This window comes from Ceratotherium simum, chromosome 16, assembly GCF_057802395.1.
Source record: "Ceratotherium simum simum isolate JZ-2026a chromosome 16, ASM5780239v1, whole genome shotgun sequence".
NCBI lineage: Eukaryota > Metazoa > Chordata > Mammalia > Perissodactyla > Rhinocerotidae > Ceratotherium > Ceratotherium simum.
Genome location: NC_141915.1, coordinates 58,455,357 through 58,481,262, shown reverse-complemented (window position 1 = coordinate 58,481,262; position 25,906 = coordinate 58,455,357). Strand labels below are relative to the sequence as shown.

General features: G+C 55.6%; 1 protein-coding gene across 1 annotated transcript; it reads left to right on the top strand.

The window, feature by feature from the left end:
- Positions 1-10,577: 10,577 nt before the first annotated feature.
- SOCS3 (suppressor of cytokine signaling 3) lies at positions 10,578-14,059 on the top strand. The gene is made up of 2 exons (XM_014789323.2): positions 10,578-11,047; positions 11,619-14,059. Exon 2 carries the CDS (start codon positions 11,707-11,709, stop codon positions 12,394-12,396), a length of 690 nt encoding a protein of 229 aa, XP_014644809.1. The 5' UTR covers positions 10,578-11,047; positions 11,619-11,706; the 3' UTR covers positions 12,397-14,059.
- Positions 14,060-25,906: the final 11,847 nt, after the last annotated feature.

Below are 25,906 nucleotides of genomic sequence, written 5' to 3'. Positions count from 1 at the left end.
TATGGTACCACTGGTAATTTCTGATCTAAAATAAATTGTAGTGACACACTGTGATATTGATAGCAAGGTAAGTTAAGCTAATAAGTATTTACATTAAGTATAAACAGTAGGCAATGACCCATCCCTTCTGAAGCCACACACGGAATGTCTCTGGCCTTCACGCCTAGTTTAAAACAGTCAGAGCTGCAACCCAAGTGAGGCAACCATGACCTTGCCCTAGGACACGCACATTTAGAGGTTGCAAAAATTTTAAATAATGGTTTTCAGAGATTGAGCAATTTTTTAAATGGTTATATTTACATGATGACAGCACAAACACTCTTTCCACCAGGAGGAATCTTTTACCTGGGCTAGTTGGGGAGAATAAGTAGGGGAAATAAGACCTGCTCAGATAACACAGGTGGCCCAGAGAGTCTGCCTAGGAGCTCCCAAGGAGAGCAGGCAGTCTGGAGCAGACTCTACTACTGTTGCTGAGGGTTCTCAATTCACACCTTGAAGACCCTGGACGAGAAAGCCTCCATCCTCCAAGACCCCCTGGCGGCTCGGAAGCCCATCCGCTGAGTCCCCCTCACTCTCCTGCCGTCACCCACTGCCTTCTCGTTAGTCTGCCTGCTCCTTCCCAAACCGGAGATGCCAGGGTTAGAATGACAGGGTCGATGGGACTGATGACAGAGATCATGTCTTCCCAAACGGAAAAGGAAACCCATTCATTAGAAGGAGAGTTGACGTCAAGGAGTGGTGGGCTGCTGCCCCTGATAGCGAGGCTGCTCTCCCAGGCAGGAAACACCAGGAAATCCTGAGCCAAAGCCCGGGCCCCACTGTCTGTGATTCACTCCCTGAACCAAAAATCCTGCCAATTTAAGAGGAAGGCCCCTCCTCCCCCAGCCTCCTGTGTGAGCGAGGGTCTCTCCCAAACACAGCGCTGTTAGCAAACTCAAGGGGGAGGAAGAGGCTGGCCAGCCCATCTTCTGCCTCAGCAATGAGAAACTCTCCCATGTCAGTTTGACATAGGGGCTGATCAGCTGTTTCTGAGGACCATGATCTTGTTTTATAGGGAAGGTAGCCTAGGTACTAAGGATGGGATGGAACCAGCCTTGGGACCACTGCCTGCCTCTCCCTCCATTCTTCCACTTAGTCACCCCTGGCTTCACCAGCCTGGCCTTTTTTCAACCCCTGCACGTTGCCGGCTTAGGATCTTTGCGTTAGCTGTTCTGTCTGCTTACAAACGTATTCCTTCAGCTTCTCTCATCCTTCCAAGTTCTGTCCTTCCCCTAGAAATGCCTTCCCAGCCCCATAACAGGATTGTGTTTTCTTCCTATTACTTACTGTGATCTAATCTTATTTATTGGTTTATTGTTGTGTGTTTTGTCTCCCTGCCCTGCTACAATGTGAGCCCATAGAGCCTTACGTGCTCTGAGCACCCTAAATAGGACCTGGCACCAGAGGCAGGCTCCGTCAACACTGGTTTAACAAATGCACACATGGCAGAAGGTGCTGAACTCCACAGCCCCCCAGCTGCAGAGGGAGCCACCCGGGTTGTGCTTTTCCACCGAGGGTGGGAGCAACGGTCGCTAGGCCTCCTGGGAGTTTAGTGACCTGCTGCCACAGACCAGTTTGCAAACCTGGCAGCTCAGGCCAACCTTTGGCGCCTGGCTCACCTGAACCCTAGGTCTCCTTTCAGGCCGCCAGTCCCCTTCCTGCCTCCATTCTCCCTCAGATATAGTCTCCCTGCTGAGCTGTTACTCTGATATTTTCCAGTCCTTGATTCTCTTTCCCCCAACATTAAGACCTGACCCCAGCCCTCCCTGGCTAAGGCAGGCTTCTGTTCCCTCAGAGCAGGGGTTGGCAAACATTTTACTTAAAGGGCCCAATAGTAACTACTTTACACTGTGGGCCAGATGGTCTTGGCAATTACTCAACTCGTGCAAAAACAGCCACAAGCAATAGGAATGAGCACAGCTGTATTTCCAATAAAACTGTATTTACAAAAAGAGTCCACCAGCCCATGCAGCATAGTTTGCCCACTTCTGCTTTAGGAAACTGTGTACCTGGCACGGGCCCTACTCGGCCTGTATGGCCCTGAAACTGGGAGGGATGAAGTCTTCTGCAACCAGGGGCCTGAGCCGGCTAGAGCTGTGGGGCAGCCCAGAGGAGATGAGGGTTGTGAAGAACAAATTCGACAAGCACTGAAGCTCAAATCAGCAACCTCACCAGTAGGGGTGGGGAGCCAGTCAATGATCCTGCGTTTATCATTTAAACTTTTCAATGTCGAAAATCTCATCATCTGTAAAACAAAACACCTATTACTCAATGGTTCCTTTGCCACAGAGAGGCCCAGGATAATCTGGCGTTTCGTCAACAAGACGCCAGAGCCTAAATTTCTGGAAATGCCTCCTGGGCAGTGTCCTGGTTTGTTTCTCCGTCGCTAGTGAGAGATAAATGCAGCTCTCAGTTTCAGGGGAATCGCAGCCTCCTGTGGCATGGCAGGCAGCCAGCGCCACCCCAGCGAGGAGCTGCACGCCTCCTCCTGATCCAGTGGCCCAGAGCGTGGGGAAACACGGAAACACGGCGGCCCGTGGCCAGTTATGTCCTAGGGAATCCCGGGCTCCCCGGGCCCTGCTTGCGTGGCCAAGCCGAGGGCTGGGGGCTCTCCGGCAGAACCCCATCCTGCCGCCCCCTTCCCCTGCTTCTCCCTGCTCAGCCCCCAAGGTGAATTGAAGTGAGAGGCTGAGGTGCCCTGGGGCTGGCATCCTAATCTCATGCAGAGCAAGTCTTGCTTGAGAGGAGGCCGAATCAGACCAGGCCCAGGCAGGGTGGAGAAGAGCCCAGGCCTGATTTATTTCCAGTCTCCTGGAATTCAGGAAAGAGACTCAAAATAAATCCCCCAAAGTCAATTGCCCTCTTGCCCTTTAGCCTTGCGAGGGGGAGGTGGGAGGCCAGAGGCCAGGTAGAGTTGCTGCCTCGATGCCTGCAGCTCTTGGCGGGGAGGAGAAGGCAGTTCTCTTCGGGGATGGGCCATGCTGAGCTGGAGAGCCCATGTCCCATCTAAAGGGCCAGCGGAGACGTGCCAAAATGCAGGCCTGCTGCTGTCAGATGGCTGATTTTTCCAAAGAAAGCCCCCAATTCAGACGTGGATGAGAAATTTCCAGATCTTTAAATGTTGTCTCAATTTTTTTTTAATTTTTTAAATACAGGTCAACCAATGCATCTATGGGCTGTATGCAGCCTGCAGCTGACCACTTCGCACGCAACTTCTGGCCTATAAAAAAGTGTCCCAGGTGCCACAGGAGGACAGGGTAATAGCAGAAGACACAATTCACCTGTTTGTACCATTTGAACACTGAAACGCGGGACTGTATTACCCATTCCTAAAACACATTTTAAGTTTACAAAGTTCCAGAAGTCAGAGAATGTGCCTGCCTCACTCCCCGCCCTCCCTGGGTAGAATATTCTCATCTTAGCTCGTAGCTGCCTGAGATGGAGCATGGAAGCAGGGAGCTAAGGCCCTTAGTGGGTGGGAGGCAGAGCAAGGCAGAAGTGAGTGGTGGGAAAGATGTTTGGGGGCAGAACCCAGGCACCCTGGTGCTGGTGTGTGCCCAGCCTGGCTGGGCTTGCTCCTAGCACCTACAGGCTGGGGACTTGGGGTGGTCAGGTGACCTCTCCAGACCTCAGCTTCCCATTAGACTGTGCATGTCACTTCCTCAGGGAATCCCCTCGGATGTCCCCCCAATAGATTAGGTCTCCCCATAATATGCTCACACAGCACCCGGGGATTTCTCCTTTACAGTACTTAGTGCAGTCAAAATTAACTAAGCACGACATTAATTGTGGGAGAATCTTGTCCTTCTGGAAAGAATCTAAGCTCCATGAGGGCCCAGACTGGTAAATTCTAAGCACCCAGCTCAGTCTCTGACACACAGTAGATGCTCAATAATTATCTCTTAAATGTATGAATGAATGAATGAATGGTTTTGCAAAATAAGTCTTGCAGGAGCAAGAAGTGACTTGGGGTGGGTCCACCTACCTCAGAAATCTGGACTGCAACCAGCATTTTGTTTAAAATTCTAGGGGCTTATGAAATCCCAGGATGGGGGCAGCTCGTGTATCCCGGGTTAGGAAACTCGGACCCACATCCATGTGAGGCTGGGTGAGTGCAGCATGTGCAGGGGAGGAGAGGGAAGGAATGGCATCGGACAGCCACCCCACTGGCACACCTCAGAATCTCACCTCTGTCCCTGATGGAGAGTCCCGCCTCCCACTCCTTCCGACCCACTTCTCCACCATTGCAGCTGGTTCAGGACCCAGGGAGGCAGGGAGAGGGTACGCCATTTTCCCTTTGAACTTGCCCAAGAATCAGTGTATGACAAAGTGCGTGCCAATGGGTGCTTCACAAAGCAGAGGAGCCAGGGACCTTCCCAGTGTGTCACACACCTGGATGGGGGACTGAGGAGGTCCTCGTGGAGACCCCACCACTGCAGGAAGCTGCGTGCAGGCCGTGGACGGTCGGTTTAGATGTGACATGCACACACAGCTCAGTGGGGAACAGCACCTGACGCAAGAGCCCCACTGGTCAGGGGCTCCCGGCTGCCTTGCTCCCACAACCAGCCGTCTGGTTTATTGTCAGGAAAGCCAAACAACTGCATCCCCCCGGTCCCCCACCAGCCCTCGGCTCTCCAAGGGCGTCTGGAGCCCAGGGCACGTCTCCTGGGAGCCAGCCTCACCGCTCGCCCCCCTGGCTGGGCTCTCCTCCTGGGCACTGCCACTTTAGCTCCAGGCATCGGGCCAGGCCTCATTTGCATTGCAGCCCAGATGGTTCACCACAGCCTCGCTTCCCAGAACTGCCCGCTACCCTGGTGTCTGTTCCCGGGCGCAGGCGCGGGCACAGCGGCTGCTTCAGGGTGAATAGGGACTATTCCCATCCCCGCCCTGGACAGAGCAGTATTTGTTGGTTTGGGGTCAGGGGAGATAATTGGCTGGAAGCTAACTCCCCTCACTCTCTACCCTCCAACTCACAACTTGGAACAGATGTGGATTCCTCTTAGAGCCGGTGGGAGGAAACTGCTCTCCTCCCAGATGTATCCCACACACTTCATATTCTCTGCGCCCTCTTAGAGTCACCCCCACCACCACCTCCCAGACCCCCTCTGTGGGTGGAGAAATGGGCGCCCCAGCACAGGGGTCTCGAGCTCAGGCCCAGCCCCACCCCCAGAGGGAATGAGGAATCTGAGAAGGCAGGGTGGGTGGATGAGTGGGTAGGTGGGTTGGTAAAGTGTTTTCTTTCCCCTCCCTCCATACTTTTTCTGGGAAATGTCAGAGGCTGGCTGGGCCTGGAATGTCAAGCTTGAAAGAACTCCTCCACTGCTCACAGACATCTGAGCCACAAACCTTTTCATTAGCTCCGGGGCCCCTCCCGGCAGGAACAAAGGCCTACAAACTGGAATGCAGCTTCCAGGCCACAGGCCATTGTCCTGGCCTCCCTGGCCCGCCCCTCAGAATTGTCTAAAGCAGGAAAGAGAGAGATCAGGGTCAACTTGGTATTCGACCCGACCCCCGAACTTTGCCCCCTGCACTGGAAAGGTCATCTCCCCCATAGCCCTCCACCAGCATTGCCGCCCCCCCCCCCCCCCCCCGCCGTCAGTCCTGGTGGGCAGGGGCTTCAGCTAAGAGGGGCTGAGATTCACGGAGCTGGGCTCCTGAGAAAGTCCAGCCCTGGGAGAGCCACACTGGGGCAGCAGAGGGCAGGGCTTCAAGAGGTCCGGTGAGACACAAGCCCCCAACATATTCTCCAAATTGGCCAAGAGAAAGGGGGGCAGGAGGGGAGAGGCCTCACTGCCTCCTGCCCCTCTTCTTTAACCACCAGCCCTGGACTAGAAGCTCCAGAGGGAAGGAACCAGATTCTTTTCCCACACTGTGTCCCCAGGCCTGGCCTATTAGCTGGCACATGGTAGAAGCACAATCAATGTGGAATAAGTAATATCAGGCCACTGGGCAGTCAGACCCAGGCTGCCTCCCCGTGCCGTAGAAAGCCCACCAGTCTTGAAGAAGGAAGGAGGGCTTGGACTTGGGTTGAGCAACTCTGTGGTCTGAGGCCAGTCTCCTAACCCATCTGGCTGCAAACACAGCCACCGAACAATGGCAACCTTAGCGCCCGCCCCCCACCCCCCCACCCCCCAGCTGGCCAGGGGACAGGAGATCATCCATGCAAATATGGGACCTTATGCTCACCCAGCCCCGCCATAGCTTCCCGCGACCACCCTACAGGCACCAGGGTTCCCATCTGTGAAGTTTGGGGAAGAGCTCATCATCTGTCACACACCATGAGTAAGTGGAGCCCCATAGGCAGCTGAAACCACTGTGTACTTCCCCTCCATCATGAATGAATATCTCTATTATCTTTATGACCAAGCATCTTTGCCTGGAAATGGGATTCTGACTTCATAGAAATTCTGCAAAGGGAGAGATTAGGAAAAGGCGGTCTCCTAAATCCCTTAGCCAGGAAGACAGTGGAGAGGGACAGAGGGGCCAGAACTCTCTCCTTGAGACCTCAGCAGACAGGGAAGGTGAGAGACAGCACTGCCTCAGGTCAGCCCTGGTTTGGGTGTCTCTCTTGCCTGGAGGTGGGTCCCTGGGAATGTGCCCTGTATTGGCCTCATGTCTCCTCCCCGACTTTTCCAGCAAAATTTGAGTCCTCACTCCCTTTTGCCTTCAGATTAGCAGGCCTAATAATCTCCACCAGACCACCCACGGGGCTTCCACACCCTCTGTCCCATCCTTACAGCCACTCCTGAGCCCTGCAGGAGGAAATCAAAAGCTGCTCCAGAAGAAAGTAGTGGGTGGTATCTAAACATGATGGAAAACAGAAGTCAGGGCCGGCCCCGTGGCTTAGCGGTTAAGTGCGCACACTCCGCTGCTGGCGGCCCGGGTTCGGATCCCGGGCGTGCACCGACGCACCGCTTCTCCGGCCGTGCTGAGGCCGCGTCCCACATACAGCAACTAGAAGGATGTGCAGCTATGACATACAGCTATCTACTGGGGCTTTGGGGGAAAAAAATAGGAGGAGGATTGGCAATGGATGTTAGCTCAGAGCCGGTCTTCCTCAGCAAAAAAAAAGAGGAGGATTAGCATGGGTGTTAGCTCAGGGCTGATCTTCCTCACAAAAAAAAAAAAAAAAAGAAGTCAACACAATCCCTTAAAGTTTCATTGAGTACTTTGTATGTGCCAGGTTCTAGGCTTATAAAGAAAAAATCAAATATAGTTGGTTTCCTCAAGGTTCTCACTGGACAAGTAGCCAGAGCATGTTGGTCAATGTGGAAAGAGGTACCCGGGAAGTTTAGACTGCATCTCTGCCAAACCTTAAAGGAAAAGTAGAAAACGGCCAAGGTGTAGAAGGTAGTTCTACCGAGGGAAGAGAACATGCACAGACCCAGGCCCAGGGAACGTTCTGGAGACAGCCTGGAGCTCCACCGTAGCTGGAGCATGAGATGTCAGTAGGCCAGTGGCAGCTGATGAAGTCGGGATGGAGCAGAGAGCCTTAGACACACACTCTCTGAGAGGTTTGGATCATCCCAAAGGCAACAGATAACCCCTGGAGATAGTAGAAAGCCAAAGGGAAACTGGATGGCTGGCTGAACTGTTTGAAGACAAGCAGCTTTTTGGAATGTGTCTTATATAGGAGATATATAGCTCTCCAAAACACAAAGCCATTCATGGCCACATCCATTCCCTAGTAGCCCAGGCTGCAGCAGCTCAGCTATCCCTCCTCTCCCTCCCCAAAGACTCCTCAGTGCTTTCAAAATAACTATAGCTAACATGCATTGAGCATTTGATAAGTGCAAGGCACCATTCTAAGCATTTGCATGCATTAGCTCCTTTAGTCCTCACAACAACCGGATGAGGTAGCTACTATTGTCAGCCCATTTCACAAAGAAGGAAACTGAGGCACAGCTGGGTAAGTGAGCTGCTCAAAGTCATACAGCTCCTGGGTGGTGGAGCCCGGACAGCAGTTCAGTCCCCTGAGTCAGTATGCAGGGAGCCCAGCCCACTTTCCCACTGAATGCCCTGACTGACCTTTTCCGGCAGGGGCAGCCCCTTTTGGGGCCCTGGGCATGCCTGCTGACCCTGCCCCTCCTCTCTGTTCTTGAAGTCATCCCTGTACTCTTGGGCCCACTCTAAGCTCACCGCTAGCCACGCAGACTTTGCCGCTGGTCTTCTGCAGAGCCCAGGCTCACTTGGGTACCATGCTGTTGACATCGGGACTTACCTGTTTCAGAGGTATGAGTCTCTCCAATCAGATTGGGATTCTTGGAGCGCCAGGGCTATTTCTTCCTCCTTATCTCTCCCCCTGTTTCAAACTCCACCACCTCCCAAAAATGAACTATCACAGCCTCCGAGGATGGTAATGACAACCACCCCTTTCTCCTGGCACTCATCATTTGGGGGTCCCATGTCTCTTGCCTCACCAGTCTCCCTGCAGGATTCCCCCGGCACTTCTGTCTTTCCAGCACTTCGCCCCGTGCCTGGCAAAAGCAGGCACTCAATGAGGGTTTGTGGAATGGATGAATGAACCTGACTTGTGTCAGAGCATTACAATTTACAAAGCACTTTCTCATCCATTAACTTGAGGGCTATTCCTTGTGAGTCTTCCCTGTCCTCCATGGGGCTCAGCACAGAAGTGTATGGTCATGGCGCAGCCTCCTAATAATCAATGGATGAGAAAAAGAATGAACTCCTGATTATAGAGAGAAGGAGAATCCATTTCATTAGCCGCAAGCACCTTGAGGGCAAAGACCGGGTCTTATTCATCATTATATTTCAATCCCCAGCACAATGCCTGGTATATAGAGTCCAATATTTGTGAAATGTGTTGAATAAATCAATTTCCCCCTCTGCAGAAGTAACAAGAAGTGACAAATTTCCTCCTTACTACTGCTATCCTAATAGAATCCAAAGGGAGAATTGGACTGAATTGCTTCCATTTCTAGCACACTTTGACATGCAAAATCTTTTCTTATTTTTTTTAATCTCAGATTTCTGACAGGAAAAGGTTATTCCTATTTTACAGATGGCAAAACTAAATCCCAGAGCGGCTGGATGTCCTGCCCAAATCTCACTTAGTACCCCTGACATCTGCAGGGGAGAGAAGTGATGGCACAGATTGAAGACACAGTGGCAAAGGCAGTGAGGTGCCTGTTGGCTCCCCGAGAAGCAGAGGAGCTGGGTCTCCAAGTTCTAGACTCCCAAGCTGCCTGTTGTCTGCATCTCACCCTTCCTTTCCCACTTGTTATCTTCAGTCATGTGGCATCTGGGAAGAAGGTAGGGCCCAAAGCCCACAGCCCCTTCGTCCTGAGAGGTAACCATCTCAGTGCCACTTAAGCCGGTTCCCAGGTGTCTCCAGCACCCCACTGCCTGTTTGGGGACAGATTGCAAAACTTTCCATCTTTCATAAAGCTGGCCCTGGTTAGCCCAAACCACCCACAGCCGTGACAACTTGACCAAGAGCAAATCCACCACTCACCTCAGTCACCTCCTCTTCCTATGCCCCGAAAGAGATCAGACCCCCAACACTCAGAGGTAAGAGGGGCCACATTCTAGGTGGTGGTGGGCCATCTGGAAGTGAGCTAAACTCCTGAGAACTGCTTTCTGGAAATCCTCCCGTGCTGTACTTTTATTCCCAGGTCTAATTTCAGACGGTGATGTGAATTCTCTTCTTTGGTCCCTTGAGTACGTCCCCCGACCCAGCTCCTGAGCCAGCATCCCCACCGCCCCCTCGCCCCCTCGGGCTGGTTCCCATTCCAGGGCTTGAGGGGAGCAGCACTCAACTACACTCCATCTGCTAGACCCCAGGGCGCCCTCTAGCGGACGCGGGGCGCGGGATGCGGCCCTGGGTCGCCCTCGGGCTGGTCCCGCTGCGTAAGAGCACCTGGCCCACGGAGGTTTGGAGACTCAGATGTATGAGAGCGGTGGCTGGTTGTTTTCGCTTTTTTGGTGGTGGGAGGCGGCACTCGTGTCAGCGAAGGCAAAGAACCTGGCAGCGGGCCGATGGGCTGAGGCCGGACAGCTGCCATGCAGGATGCGTCCCCTCTATTCCTGGGACTCCCGGCCTCGCTTCGGAGATATGCCCACAGGTGACTGTCGCGCCCCCCTCCAGCTCCCAGGTTCGGCCCCAGTTTCGTGGCCCGGTTTTGGGGTGTCCCCAGTTCCCTTGCGGCAGGCCCGGGCCTCCTGGGGCCGCGGTCTGGACCACGGGCGGACCCGGGGTGGGGGGAGCGGCGAGGGGGTGTCCCCGCGAAGTCCGAGAAAAAGGGATGGGGAGCCGGGAGCTTCTCCCGCTCTGCCTCCTGGAACTGCCGGCGCTCCGGGAGCGGCGCCCCCGCCTCTGCCAGAAACTGGCCTTCTTAGAAGGGAGGGGGGAAAGTGTGAATGAGAAGTTGGGGGCGGAGCGCGCGCGGGGGAGGGGCCGCTGCCAGGAACGCGCCGCCGGGGCTGGCGCCGCGCCCGCCGGCCGCCCGGGCGGCCTCGCGTCGCGCTTTGTCTCCGCGCGCGTCTCTGCGGGTCCCTGGCCCTGCCCGCGGCCCGCCCTCGGCCGCCCGCGGCCCCTCCCTCGCCCTCCGCGCGCAGCCTTTCATTGCTGCGAGTAGTGACTAAACATTACAAGAAGGCCGGCCGCGCAGTTCCAGGAATCGGGGGGCGGGGCGCGGCGGCCTCGTATATACCCGCGAGCGCGGCCTCCGCGGCGGCTCCGACTCGGACTCCCCGCGCCGCCGCCGTCGCCACCGCCGCGACTCCGGCCCCGGACGCCGCCCGCCGGGCCCAGCTCCCGCCGCAGCCCCTCGCCTCGCCCCCGCCCGGCCGGCCCGGGGGCGCGCAGGGGGCAGGGCGGGTGCCCCGGCGAAGCCCGAGGGACGCGCGCGCGAGGGCCCCTTTGTGGACTTCACGGCCGCCAACATCTGGGCTCAGCGGGGGCCACCGCTGGCCGCCGCGCCGCCGTCTCGCCTTGGGGACCTTAGGAGGCGCAGCCACAGGGCCGAAGACTTCAGTTTGGGACCAGGTAGGAAAGAGGGGCACGCCGTGGAGGGAGGGGGCCCTCGCTAGTCCCGGGAGCTTTTCCCCGTTTCCCCTCCCCTTCCCGGGTCATTCCCGGCAGAGAGGGAACGAGGTAGGGGGCAGAGCGGATGGAAGCCGGAGATCCCAGGTTCCCGGAATACCCAGGCTGGGGCCCTTGGGCTTCTCATGTCCCCTCCCTACCCCCCATGCCTCGGATTTCTCTTTCCGTCCCCGCCGCCCGGGGCCACCGGACTGAGCGGCGCCCAGAGCGTCCCGGGGGCCCTTCTCCCGCTCCCCGCCCCGGCCACGCTCCTGGAGATCCAACTTCCGCGCCTGAGTTTCCCACTCGGCGCCCTCCCAGTGCGCGCGGGGGAAGGGGCTGCCTGGGGCCACCCCGCCGGCGGGGCGGGGGCTGGGCGGACTCTGCGGGGTCCCGGGTCGGAATGAGGGCCCAGGCGAGGGCTTTCGGGGCAGTGGGGTGTCCTGGCCGCTCGGCGGAGGCAGGGGAGCCGGGGCGGGCCGGGCACGCTGAAGAGTTCCGGGCACTCACGCGGCGTGCGCCTTCTTCCCCGCAGCCCCCCGGGATGCGGTAGCGGCCGCTGTGCGGAGGCCGCCGAGCAGCTGCAGCCGCCGCCGCGCAGATCCACGCTGGCTCCGTGCGCCATGGTCACCCACAGCAAGTTTCCCGCCGCCGGGATGAGCCGCCCCCTGGACACCAGCCTGCGCCTCAAGACCTTCAGCTCCAAGAGCGAGTACCAGCTGGTGGTGAACGCAGTGCGCAAGCTGCAGGAGAGCGGCTTCTACTGGAGCGCCGTGACGGGCGGCGAGGCGAACTTGCTGCTCAGCGCCGAGCCCGCCGGCACCTTCCTCATCCGCGACAGCTCTGACCAGCGCCACTTCTTCACGCTCAGCGTCAAGACCCAGTCGGGGACCAAGAACCTGCGCATCCAGTGCGAAGGGGGCAGCTTCTCGCTGCAGAGCGATCCCCGGAGCACGCAGCCGGTGCCACGCTTCGACTGCGTGCTCAAGCTGGTGCATCACTACATGCCGCCCCCGGGCGCCCCCTCCTTCCCCTCTCCGCCGACTGAACCCTCCTCCTCGCCCTCCTCCGAGGTACCAGAGCAGCCGCCAGCCCAGCCGCTCCCGGGGAACCCCCCCAGGAGAGCCTATTACATCTACTCGGGGGGCGAGAAGATCCCTCTGGTGTTGAGCCGGCCCCTCTCCTCCAACGTGGCCACTCTCCAACATCTCTGTCGGAAGACGGTCAACGGCCACCTGGACTCCTATGAGAAAGTCACCCAGCTGCCTGGACCCATTCGGGAGTTCCTGGACCAGTACGATGCCCCGCTTTAAAGAGAGCAAAGGGCAGGGGTCAGGCGAGGGGCCTGGGTCCCCTCCTCCGTGGCACATGGCACAAGCACAAGCACCCAGCCGTGAGGGTCCTGCAGCTCTGGGTGAACCAGCGGGTGGACAGGCCCCTCCCTCCCACCCTTCCCCCTGCAGAATGGGGCAAGCGGGACCTGGAATGTGTTTGAGGGAAGGGAGAGTGCCACCTGAACGCCCCTCCCCCCTCCAGCTTCTCCGGAGGGAGGAGCCAGCTGGCCTGGTGGGACAGCAGCAAGGACAGCAGTGGATTCTCCTCTCTTCGCTTCCTCCCCCCCCTGCACTTCCAAACAGGGGACACTGCGGAGGGTTGAACTATGAGAACTGCCGGGGAATCTTCAAACTTTTCCAGCGGAACTTGTTTGCTCTTTTGATTTGGTTTAAAACGAAGCTTTAAACCTGAGCAGGTGTCGGGCCTGGGAAAAGGTGACGAGTGAGGGCGCCTTAGGGGCGTCAGGGCTGCAGGCTGGCCAAGGAAATGGCCACTCCCACCGCCCAGCCCAGGTGAGGAGGGTGGCTGCGTGCTCCTCCCCTGGCTCTGGGGAGAAGGGCAAGGGGTGACCTGAAGGGGACCATTCTGCTCCCCCTCCTACTCCCCCTTGAGACAGCCACTGGAAACACAGGTCCTAGAGTTCATCTAGTGCCTGAGAGCCCAGGGCCCTTCCCCCGTTTTAAGGGGGAAGTGGCATTTGGAGGGGTATGGACGAGCTGGTCAATTGTTCTTTCCCCACCCATTCTATACCTTCCAGCACCTGCAGGGTAGGGAGAGGTTGGAGGAGATAGCCATCGTCGACCCCAGACAGAGAAGATGGGGGATTCTACTTTGTGCCTCTTGACTATGTCTGGCTAGGAGATTTCGCCTTAAATGTTCCCTGTCCCATGGATAGGGACTGGCACACAGAAGCCACACACTCAGCCAGTCCAGACAGAGGCCAAGGGATTCTCGGAGGGCATGCAACGGGCCACTCAACCATGGCAGTGGGCAGGGGGTGGAGATGGATGGGGGGCAGAGATCCACGCCTCCCAGCTGAGTGCTGGTAGAATGCTAGCCTAGTTGGTATTGGCCAGTCACAGGGGCCTCATGGTGCCTGGGCTCTGGCCAGAGCAGAACCACCAGGTCCCACAGCCCCCCAGGCCTTGCACAGCCCTCCCTCCTCACCTGGGGTGGGGGGCACAGGCAGGAAGTCATCGAGAGGCCAGGGCCCCTGCCACCCCAGCTGCTCCCGCTCTGATAGCACTGATCAGTGAAAACTTACAGGAATGTAGCAGCGACAGAATTACCTGGAACTGTTCTTTTTTGGGGAAAACTAAACAAACACAAAGTTTTCTGTGTCAGGTATTGGGCTGGATGGGGCAGCTGTGTGGTGGGGTGTTTTTTTTCTGTTATTTTGTGGGTTTTTTTGTTTGTTTTTTAATAATGTTTACAATCTGCCTCAATTACTCTGTCTTTTATAAAGATCCCACCTCCAGTCCTCTCCCCTCCCCCCACCCAGGCCTTCGAGGCTGTTAGGAGATGCTTGAAGAACTCAACAAAATACCAGTTCAAGTCAAACTTTGCACATATTTATATTTATATTCAAAAAAGAAACATTTCAGTAATTTATAATAAAGAGCACTATTTTTTAATGAAAAACATGACTTGAGCCTTTTTCCCCACCCCCCCTTCTGTGCCTTGCTTTCTCTTTCACCCACACCCACACTCTGCATCCGAGGGGAGGAGGAAGGGAGCCACAGAGGGTGGCGGCTCTGCCCCCTTACTGCCCTGGCGCTCCTCACGGTGGAATCAAACTCGGCTTCACGTCACTGACAAGCTAAGGCAGCCACCTAAGACTGTACCGAGAGGGGTAATTCCTGCTAGTCTGATTCAGATCTGACCAGAATATGCAAAGCAAGTTCGAAGGAAGCGCTTCAAAGGGCTTGCAGGGAGTAAGCTGAGCTGTGGTCAAAGCTTTTAGAGGCTCCAAGCTATTAAGAGGCGCTGGGCTCCTTGGCAGGGAGGTGTTCCGAGAAAGCCCAGACTACAGGGTCCTGGGGGTGACCCATGACCTCAGCACAGCCAGGTTCATGGGAGGTGGGGGGAGGGGTAGTCCCGAATCAAACCCTGCACGCTGGTTGGGGCCCTCCCCAGGGGCACTGCCTCCCCACACCTCCAGCTTCCCTCCCAATTACTAGGAGCCCCAGCCTGAGCAGCGGACCGGGCCACGTGCTTCCCAATAAGAGCCCCCATCTATTTGTCTATTTTTAGTCACTCCCATCCCCTGGGCACTGAGAGGCTGGCTACCTGGGTTAACCTTCCCAGCCAACCCCACAAGGCAGGTGTTATCACCTCCATAGTTTCAGACACAACTGTGTGCTCCATGGGAGCAGGGACAGGGACTGGTCACTTCTGATGCCTAGGATGGTGTGCAGTAAATAAGTGTCAGTTGAGTGGGGGCAGCCACTCAGGTTCATGGAGGTTAAGCAACCTGCCCAAGGACACGCCACTTGGGAATGTGGGAAAGACACAACAGGATTAGAACCCAGGAGCATCTGATTTTCAAAGCCCATGAACTCTCTGCCTCTCTAAGCATCAAGCATAGGCGTTGCCCCTGTGGGTGTCCCCCCTGCAAGGCCAAGAGGTTAGAACCCCGCCACACATACCACTCTGGGGTTTCACCAATAGGGTTCTGCTAAAAAACAGAAAATACCTTCTCTGTGACATTTTCCTTCCATCCTTTCTCCTCCCCCAACCCCCCCAGACCTGACAGCCGGAGAGATAAGTGCTATCCCCAAGTCAGGGTCCAGCCGCTCCTCTGAGCCTCAGATGCCAGAGCCCTCTTCCCGGCCCCTGATAAGCCGCTCCAGAAATCAGTGTCCAAAAGGCAACCGAGAGAGTAAATAAACAAAATCGTTTTTCTTTCCCATTTCCCGGACTTTTGGGGAAAATAACCCAAAGTGACGAGAAAGGGCCAGGTCAAGCGTGAGAACACTGAGTGGACAGAGCACATAAAAACCACAGCACAGGGACCCTCACCTCTGGAACTGGGAGCGCAGACCCAGGTAAGGTCACCTTCCCAGAGTGCGAGGTCAGAGGAAGGACCCAGCGGGGCCTGGATCCCCAATGCCTCCCAGGAGGATGAAAGGCTGGGAAACTTCCAGCAGGTTCTTCTTGCCATGGGACCTGCCAGTCTGTCACCCTCTACCTTCCACAGCAGAGAGCTCCACGTCTGCTGGAACCACAGCTGGATGGAACCTTGGAACTTGGAGAGCACCAAGTCCCTGTCCTCGGCACAGCAGGCAGCTGTTTGGCCAGAGTGTCCAGCGTTCACAGGGCACTAACAAAAGGGCTTGGCCTTCTCTGGCCCAGGAGGAAGTGGCTCCCTGCCCCCTGGAGTCAGGAAGACCCCTGAATCCTTTAATGCCTACCCCTGCCTTCTTCCCACACCTTTCCCTGTTGCTCCACTTTCAGACCACAGACTGGACTAACCCTCTGGTTTTGCAGACAAGGAAACGGAGTCCCAGAGAAGGAGAGCAACTTGCTCAAGTTCACACAGCAAGCTACCGGCAACACCAAGAATCCCTCCTTTGGACTGCTCAGCTCGCCAGTGCTCCTTCCTGTTTTCCCTCCTCATTTCACATCCTCGTTGCGGAAGTCTTTCTGTACTTCTCAATCCTTTCAGGGGCAGACACCCCTCCTCCAAAGGACCGAGTGGGGGCCCCTCTGTCTGGGCCGCCAGAGGAGGGGTGCACCTGGAGCCAGGATTTGCTAATAAGCGTCTTGCAGGGTGTGGGGACAATTCCCTGTGGCTTGAGCAGACAACCATGCCACAGTGGGGTTAAGCAGAGCACAGCTGGGGGGCCCTGGCCAACAGAAATGGGGGAGATCGCCACTCCCCAAGCCCTGTGTCCTATTACGCTGCTTCTGGCTGTAAGAATCCACCCCCAGGAGGCCCTATCCTCTCTCTGGTGGTGTTTTTGGGCAGGCCTCTTGATGAGTTAGAGCCAGGAATGGGAAATCTAAGGCCTGCTCTGGGGGGAGGGAGGGAAGGAGGCCACAGACAGGGGAGCTGGAGATGGAAAATAGGGCCGCACGTCGTGTCCTAGTCTAAGGAATGAGTAAGGGTGTTCGGGATGGGGCGCCACGGGGTCCCAAGCAGAGAGAAAGGGGAAGAGATGGGCAGTCACAGAGGCAGTCGAAGCAGAGACAGAAGTCTGCGGGGTGGGGGACAACGTGCACAGGGGCGAACCGGGAAGACCGAGGCCGAGGGTGGGAAGAGCCTGGCCCGGGGCGCACCTTCCCGCGCCGCGTCCCGCCCCCTCCCGTTCGGGTGGCTGCCGGGCGGGCGGGCGCGTCGCTCCGAGGCCGCCCTCTGCCAGGAAGAGTCACTTCCCGGACACCGCGGGAGCCCTGGCGGAGCTATGCGAAGAATGTCCGCGCCGAGCCGGACGGGTGGCACCTCCTGGGCCCGCGCCGCCGCCGCGGCAGCCGCCCAGCCGGGCGTGCGCAGGAAAGGCAGGCCACGCCCCTGGACCGCCCGCCACGCCCCCGCCACGCCCCTCCGCCCGCGGAGCGCGGTCGCCATGGCAACGGGATTACAGGCGCAGAGTGCTGTTTATTCTCAGCCTAGTGCCAGGAAATTCGGCGGGGAGGCTGCCAGGCGCACCTCCCTGGGGTGGGGGGCAGGAGAGGGAGGAGAGGGTGGACCCGCGCGCCCGGGGCTCCTGGGGGGAGGGAGAGAGCGAGGGAGTCCTTCGTCACTGGGGGTCACTGACCCCTCGGAGGAGAGGCTGCTCAGAAAGCGCTGACTCTTTCCCAGCCAGGAGTGGATTAAGTTTTCTTGTCCCAAGGGAGCCGAGATCCCCCTCCAGGCTGGCAGAGCTGCCCCCACCCCCACGCACACATATCCTCTATCCAGGGATCCTGTCCTTGTAGCCCCACAGCCCCCTCACCTTTCATTCACTCGCTCATTCGTTCAACAAATTTCTGTTGAACACACTCTGTGTCAGGGACTGGTCTGGGCCCAAGGGATTGAGTGTTGAACGAGACAAGGTCCTACTCGTCCTGCTCTCCCAAGATTTAGTGGGAGTGACAGACAATAAACTAGTACACAGGTAGATAAAATGAACCTGGACTGCTGTTTGTGCCGCAAAGATGCATCTTCGAGTCACATTTCCATTACACTGCACATCCACGATCCTATCTCACCCTCAGGTGGGGTGACAGATTGTCCTGGTTTGCCCAGCACTGTCCTGGTTTAGCCCTGAAAGTCCAGCAGACCAGGAGAGTTGATCACCCTACCCTCGGGTCAGAACACATCCATTTCAGAGATGGAGAAATGGAGGCTGAAATACAAGGGCAGCTCTTCCAGGGTCATAGGGCTGGTTAGAGAGAGCTGGAGGCCCTGTGAGTCCAGGGCTTTTTCCACTAAACCATTTTCACTGCCCAGAACCACACCCCCCTCCCCCGCCGCCAGGCCCTTGAAAGCGCCCAGAACCACCTGCGGCTGGCCCCCCAGGGAGTGGATGAAATCCCTGATTCTGGGCCTCCAACCCCAGCTGTTCTGAATCAGAAGCCCAGAGGGTAGTCTGGAATTCTGAATAATCAACACCTCCCCAGGTGACTCTGAGAGCACTTGCTGCTGCCTTCGGGGAAGACAAGCCTGGATCCTCCTCTCTTCCTGGGACAGGGAATTTCCTCCTTGAACCTTGACTAAGCCCGGAGCTGGGAAGTCAGCAGGGAGGGAAGGCCCGGGTTCACGCCCGCGCTGCGGCAAGCAAGCGTGGACAAGTGCAGCCCTTCCCTCTCCCGGGCTCCAGCCTCTGGGCCCTGGGCCTGAGGACACTGGGGGCTGGGGAGGAGCACTTCCCCCCAGTGCTGAGCCCTCCCAGCTGTGCTGTGCTGGGAAGAGGCCAGGCATTTGTGAAATCCTTGGGTGAGCCTGACCCACTGTCATGAGCACTGCCTGTGGAAGCTGGTGTGGGGAGGGGGATGGGGGGCTGTTCCCAGAAGCGGGGAGAACTCTGGACTTCCCACTCTAAGCGCTCTGGATTGCAGCACAGCCTTAAGCAACAGCAGCGGCCTGGAAGGCTGCATTGCAGAGAGAATCAGAGGCCCCCGACTCGCTCCTGAAAAGAAGCCAGGGCTCTGAATGCTACAGCTTCGTGCAATCCTCATTAATACTATCACTGCTGCTATTCATAGCAATAATCAGGCCCAGCTTTAGGAAAAAGCTGAAAACCTAGACTCACAAAAAAAAAAAACAACCCAGAATGCTAGTTGATTATTTACATCACACAAGGAAATGTATTTCCTCTCGCCTCTATTCCCTCAAATCTCAAACCTTTTTGTACAGAAAACGTTATTTAGTATCTATAATGTACAAGATGTTGAAGGTGTAGACCTGAAAAACCCAAGAGGACTTAGTCCTCCAGGAGGCTGCTCTGTTGCACAACTATTCACAATATGATCTTTGTGCATGGTGTCCCATGAAGTTGTGTGATGGAGGCTGCACTGTTTCTGAACTTTGGGGTGCATTAGCAGCACCTGATGCTTGTCTTACCGCTCCAGATGATACCAACGCAAGTGGGAACCCTGTTCTGGGCACTGTGACCAGTGCTGGAGATCAATGCCAACCAGGAAACATTTGGACTTCAAGAGGCTTACAATATGAAAGGGGAACCAGACGTGAAAACCAAGAAGGATCCTAAAAAGGACTGGGTGTAAAAATAAAACGGTATACAGGGTACAGCTGGGGGCCTCCAGGAAGAAATGACCTACAGTGGCTTCCCAGAAGAGGTGACTCTCTTGAGCTAGGTAGAAACAGCAGGTGTTCCCTCAGCAGGCAGGTGTGGGACAATGGGGCATTCTAATGATCAGAAACAGGGAAATGGCCCGGAAAAGGGAAAAAACTTTGGGGAACTTCAAGAAGTTTGGTATGTCCCCATCGAGCACACCAAGGCCAGACTCATAGTCTAAAAATACTGCTTTTGTCCTGTCACACACATGGCCCATCCCCACAGGATCCACACTGGTTCTCCTTGGCCCTTTCCCTCTGATTCGGGTGCCAGTAGTCTTCAGGCTCTCACCCTCGTGGAAAGCTTATCTTCTTCAACTCCCCCACTCACTCCACCCCACACTGGAGACATACTTCCTCCCATCAAGGTGGTCTCCCCACCTGCCCACCACAAACTTCACGCCTGTGCTCACCTGAGAGCCCCCGTCATGCCGGGGTTATCCCAGCCAGCCCTTCCCCATCATCAAATTCTTCCTCTCTTTTGAGGCTGCCTCCTCTCCTGATTCCTCCCTGAAGCCCTCCTGGACTCCCACAGTCCTGGAGCCCTCTCTGCCCTCGGAAGGCACCCAGATGTGCAGCCTCCGCTGCTCATTCCCATTGGGTCACATGGTGCTGCTGTCTCCCGATTCTTCCAAATTGGACTGTGAACTCTTTGAAGGAAGAAACTCACTCTTATTCATTCCTTCAACAATTATTTATTGAATACCTACTCTGTACCAGGCACTGTGTCTTCCACTTTTTTACGTTGTTCACAAAATCCAGCAAACTGGTGGTGCCTGGCGGAAGCCCACCAAACACTTGACCCCTGGATGTACCAAAGAAGAAATGTCTTAAATAATGGGGTTTCAGAATTCATTAAAATATTATTTAAATCATTCATAACTTTTTACTTTGGGAAGCAAACAGGCATCCTTGATTTTCAGCAGCTTATGTTTGCATAAATAGCACTGTTGATTTTTTCAAAATGCATCCTAATATGTTATCTCATTTCATCTTCCCTATATGCCTCAGATGTAAGTGAGGCAGGTAAAATGAAATATATTCTATTTTCTGGATAAGCAAATTAAGGCGTAGAGGGGATTTAGACCTGCCTCAAATCACACAGATAATTAGTAGGAGAAACAGAATTAGAACACTGATCACCTGACTTCAAGTCCAGTGCCCTTTCCACTACTGCTTGCACCTGTGTGAGAGCCCCCACCATCCAGCACTGCCACTTAGCAGCTACTGGGAAGACTCCCCAAGTGACCCAAATGGCGGCTGGGTCCACACTTGCCACTCATCAGAGACCAGCTCAGCCCTGGGGACAATCCTCGGGCTGTCATTCCATGCATCTAGATCTTGGGTGGTTGCAGGGAACACCAGGATCATCCCACCTCTCAGCGGGTGGGACCCTCAGAATTTCAGGGCTGGTGCTCCCAATGGACATAAAATTCCCAAGGAAACTCCAGTGAGACCTCAGACCAACCCAATGTGCAAGGTTTTGCTTGAAACCTCAGAAGACCCCAGTATTGCTCTAAACTATCCTTTCTGGAAGCTGGGGGATAGACTAGATGACCTCTATGTCTCTTTCTGTTATGGAATTCTATGAAAAGGAGGCTGGAGGGAGAGGAGCCAGTGCCAGGAGGGAGGCAGGCTGGTATCCAAGTGTGGTCCTCCAGCTATTCACTGCCCTTTTCTATGTCCGTTGGCACCAGTGAAAGTAGGCAAGGGGGTCTGGCAGGCAGGCCACCCAGAAGATATTCAGAGACCAGCTGGCATTGCCCAATGCAGGGTGGGGACAGTCAACGGCTATGGAACACTGCTGTACACATTCCGGCTTCCCCATTGGACTCCTCAGGCCATCACTCTAGGGTTTGGCTGAGAGCTCAGCAAGGACCCTGACCAGGCTTTAGCCAGAGCCCTGGAGTGGAGCGGAGGAGCCCAGGAGAGCAGCCCGGCCCTCCCGCAGGCACACTGCCAGGCCTCTCCGGTCTAACAGAAGGAGCTGAGAAGGTCAGCCAAGGGGCCCAGCTGCCACAAGAGACCTTGTGCCCACACCAGGATGAGGACTGAGCTGGTCGGTCCTGGGTGGGGGAGGGGAGGGACCTCAACCGGGGCAGAGTATACAAGGCCCTAGGACCAACAGGCTGGGCCCTGTGGGTGGTAGGAGAGACATCTGGAGAGGAGCCAGTTAAAAGGGCCAGATGCTGGTAGACGCTGCAGGCCCCGAAAGAAAGACGGGGAAATGGCCAGAGATGCCCGGAGGACTTCCCGGACTTGCACGGGGTGGACGTGTTGCTGCATGCTCACGCTGCTCAGCACGTTCCAAGCTCTGTCTGCAAAGGCAACAGACAGTACTATCCCTCGGGTGTGCACGGATATCTTTCCATGGGGTGATGTGTGATGGTGAATCACCCCAGTCTAGGTCCCATTAGCAACACAGCTAACTGGGAGATGACCAACCAGGATTCAGGATGGTGGTGATGGCAGGGGTCTGAGCTTTCCTCCGGGAGGAGAAGGCTGGCCTGGACCAGGATCAAAACTTCTTGGCCTCAGAAGCAGGATTCAAGCAACTGAATCAGCCTGCCCAGACTATAGGCGGAAAGGAACTCTGTTCCCTGGTCTCAGCCCTCCTTGCTGGTCTCTGGAGGGTTCTGTGGGAAACAGACAAGGACTGCATGAGAATGTTGTTGGCCTTGGTCTCCCCCTGGCCTGTGGAGTAAGACTGAGACAGGTCCATCATCCCACTACCCTCTCCTTGGTCTCGACTTTGGAGGAAAAGAGCCCTTACTCAGCATGTTGTATTTATCCTTTTTTTTTTTTTTTTTTGTGAGGAAGATCAGCCCTGAGCTAACATCCATGCCAATCCTCCTCTTTTTGCTGAGGAAGACTGGCCCTGAGCTAACATCTATTGCCAATCCTCCTCCTTTTTCCCCCCCAAGCCCCAGTAGATAGTTGTATGTCGGAGTGGCACATCCTGCTAGTTGCTATATGTGGGATGCCACCTCAGCATGGCCAGACAAGCGGTGCGTAGGTGCACGCCCAGGATCCGAACCCGGGCCGCCAGTAGTGGAGCACACACTTAACCGCTAAGCCACGGGGCGGGCCCCAGCACGTTGTATTTATGTCACACTTTCATGGCCGTGCTTCCAATGTGCCAAGTGCTAGTATAAGCGCTTGAAACCTATGAACTCATTTAATTCTCCAGCAACCCCATGAGTTAGGTCCTATAATTTTCCCCATTTTTTCAGTGGAGGGAACTGCACAACAGGGATGTGATGTGACTCGCCCAAGGTCACACAGCTAACCAGGAACAGAGCTGGGATCCAAACCCAGGCAGTCCAGCTGCAGCGTCCCTGCCCGTGACCAGCATCTGCCAACCCCACCGAGGCACTGGATATGGGCACAGGAGCCCCAGACTGGCAGAGGGCAGAGCACCGGTGGTGAGGCAGGAAAGCTGGGTGTGTCCCCCAGGTTACTGCTTCCTGGTAAATGACCTTGGGCTGGTACCTACCAGTCTTGCCTTGGTTCCTAAACTATACATGGGGATCTCAAAAAAACCTGCTTTGAGGGTTGTTGTGGGGTTGACACAGGTTTACTATTATTAGCAGGCTTTCCCTGGGAACAGCAAGATTAGAACACCTGTTCACCTGACATCCAACCCCACACACTCCTGCTGGAGGAAAGTGGCCTCTGCCAAGGCTCGGCCACTAGTTCCACAGTTTCCTGTCCCAGGTGAGAGGAAGAGGCTGAGGAAGCATCCCTTCCTGTCTCCTCCTTGGTCTCTTCCAAGTCTTTGCTTTAGGGCCTGCTGCATTTCCTTCTTCTTTTCCTTGACTGGCCTGTTTGACATTTGGTGGTTCTATGTGTTTCCTGGGGCTGTCGTAACAAAGGATCATAAACTGGGGGGTTTAAAACAACAGAAACAGATTTCTCACAGTCCTGGAGACCAGAAGTCCAAAATCAAGGTGTCGGCATGGCCACACTCCTACTGAAGCCTCTAGGGGAGAATTTTTCCTTGCCTCTTCCCAGCTTTTGGTGGTTGCCGGCAATCCTTGGCTTATAGATGCATCACTCCAAGTTCTGCCTCCATCTTCACATGGCAAGCTTCCCTGTGTGTCTGTTTCTAAATTTCTCTCTTGTAAGGACACCAAGTCATTGGATCAGGGCCCAAACTAATCCAGTATGACCTCATCTTAACTAATTACATCTGCAAAGACCTTATTTCCAAATAAGGTCTCGTGCACAGGTTCCACATGGACATGAGTTTTGGGGAACACCCTTCAACCCAGTACTGCTGGTTGGTCCTGCAGGATCTTAAATTAAGAACATTTTTTTTTGGGCCGGCCCTGTGGCTTACCAGTTAAGTGCTCGCGCTCCGCTGCTGGCGGCCCGGGTTCGGATCCTGGGCGTGCACCAACGCACCACTTCTCTGGCCATGCTGAGGCCGTGTCCCACATACAGCAACTAGAAAGATGTGCAGCTATGCCATACAACTATCTATTGGGGCTTTGGGGGAAAATATAAATAAATAAAATTATTTTAAAAAAAACCATTTTTTTTCGTTCCTTGCATCTTCCAGGAAGAGCCTGAGAAATGTGTCCTTCTTTGCTCTTGGGCAGAGGGACAAATGGACTGCCCCTTTATGTTCCGTTAAAGACACCTTGAGCAAAGAACAGGCTGAAAAGGTGCCCAGGGATGGAGCCCAGCAGACGGCATAGCCAAGTGCAGGGCTGAGAGGCAGGATGCACAGCCAAGGGCAGCGCCTCCTGGGGAGGGAGCATCGTCTGCAGCCTGCATGGCGTGGCCTGGTCCTCCACAGACATTGCCTCATTTAGCTGCAGGGATGCTTCCTGCATTTCTCGGGTGACAAGCTTCAGTCTTAGCAACCTCATATAACCCCTTGCACAAGAAAAAGCATCCTCTAGAAAGCTTATTCTGAGCTTCCATAGGCAAGAGAGAGCGGAAGGTAGAGCCACGGGGCTGGGCATGTGAAATCTGGCCAGTGCCACAGTTCCTTAGCAATGTCAACTAGGGAAAAGTCCAGGGGATATCCAACAACCAGCTCTTTGCAAAGCCTTGAGTGTCTGACAGTGAGGTGGGTACTGGTGTGCAGCAGCCTCCATCCCTCAGATATTCCTGTGGAATCCAGACAGCCAAGTTAGAGAGAGCTGGGGATATGAAGTTAAGGGGCTTTCACCTGTATCTTTCATGACTGCATCCTCATCATTGTCACAGAGGAGGTGTGATGGAGAAAGCCTCCAGGTGGTCCTTGATAGCTGAAGGGAAAGTTCTCAGGTCCTCCCCAAATTCTCCTCAACTAGGGCCTGCAGCCCAGTCTCTCTGCCCACTCTGCAGCTGGGGACTCTGGACAAACCTCTGGCCCTGAGAGGCTCCCTGGGGTACCCAGGTCTGACTTCTAGAGCCCAGGAAAGGAGAGAGGGAGGATGCTAAGAGGGCATGGGGTTATGCTCTTACCTGAACCACAGGAAGGGGACCGCCCTGCCCCAGCATACCCGCAGCTGCTCTCCCAGGGACAGGAAGTCAGCTGAGTGCCGAGCAAGCAGCGTGCTGTGCCCTGGGGGGAGGGGCTCAGGCACCTGGGCTGTCAGCTGGGCCATCTGCTGCTCTCCGGGGCCACCCTGGTTCCCACACTCAGGAGGCCAGATGGAGTGGGGATCAGGAGCCTGGGTTTTCATCCGGGCTCGGTTTGCCTCCTCACAGCTAGGAGACCCGGGTAGGTCTACATTCGCTCCCAGTCTGTACAATGGGGATAATAATGGTCCCACTTCCCAGGGTTGTTGTGATAGTTCAGTGAGTGAACACCCACACTGCCTAGGGCATAATGAGTGTTCAGTCGACACTGGCTGCTCTGGTGCCCCTGGGAAGGCGCTGAGCCCCTGGACAGACTTTATTTCTTGCAAATAATCTGGCATTTAATTAGTGGCCTGACCTGCTTAGGGGAGAAGTGGCTAACTTCCAGACAGCCCTACCTGGTCTACTCCCTCTCCCGGGGAAAGCAATGACGTCCTGCCTTCACTACTCACACACACAGCGAGCTCTGCCTACACCAGGGCCCCTCTCTGGCTGGCCTGCCCAACCACAGGACAATCAGGCTTTCAGCCAGGCAGTTACAGTAAGCCAGGCCCGCCCTTCCTTACATGGGGTACCACTGTTCCCTGGGGCCCAAGCCTCAGTCCCACAGAGGAGGAGAAGGGGGGATCAAGAGCCCCTTCCCAGCCCTGTGTACTGGGTCAGCTCAACCTCACCCCCAGGACATGCTGGTCTTCCCAGAGATTTCCAGGGGCCACCTCGTCCTGGCAATCACTGGGCCCAAGCTGCAAAGGGCAGCTGAAGTGGCAACGAACGTTCAGGAGGAGAGGCTGACTCACTCCAGCCAGGCTGGGCCCTCCGTTAATATTCTTGGACCTCAGCCTGGGATTCCTGCAGGTTCTGACAACAAGTTGGACCATCCTCTTGTATGAGGCTGGTTCCAAGGTAACCCAGAGGGGAGGGGAGGAGAGGCGAAGGCCCTGGCAAGGGTGTTGATGCACCAGCAGCTCCAGGCCTGGGGGACAGGACAGAGGCATGGGAAGGCCTAACAGACCCCAAGCTGATTAAGGAGGAAGGAGAGGAGGAGAAGGAAAAGAGGACCCCATTTATAGATGGCAGGGTACATTACATAATTATTCTATTTTAATCATAACAACTGTGTATAGTAGATA

Coding starts and splice junctions, on each gene's coding strand:
- SOCS3 (XM_014789323.2), top strand. CDS start 11,707: ATGGTCACCCACAGCAAGTTTCCCGCCGCCGGGATGAGCCGCCCCCTG.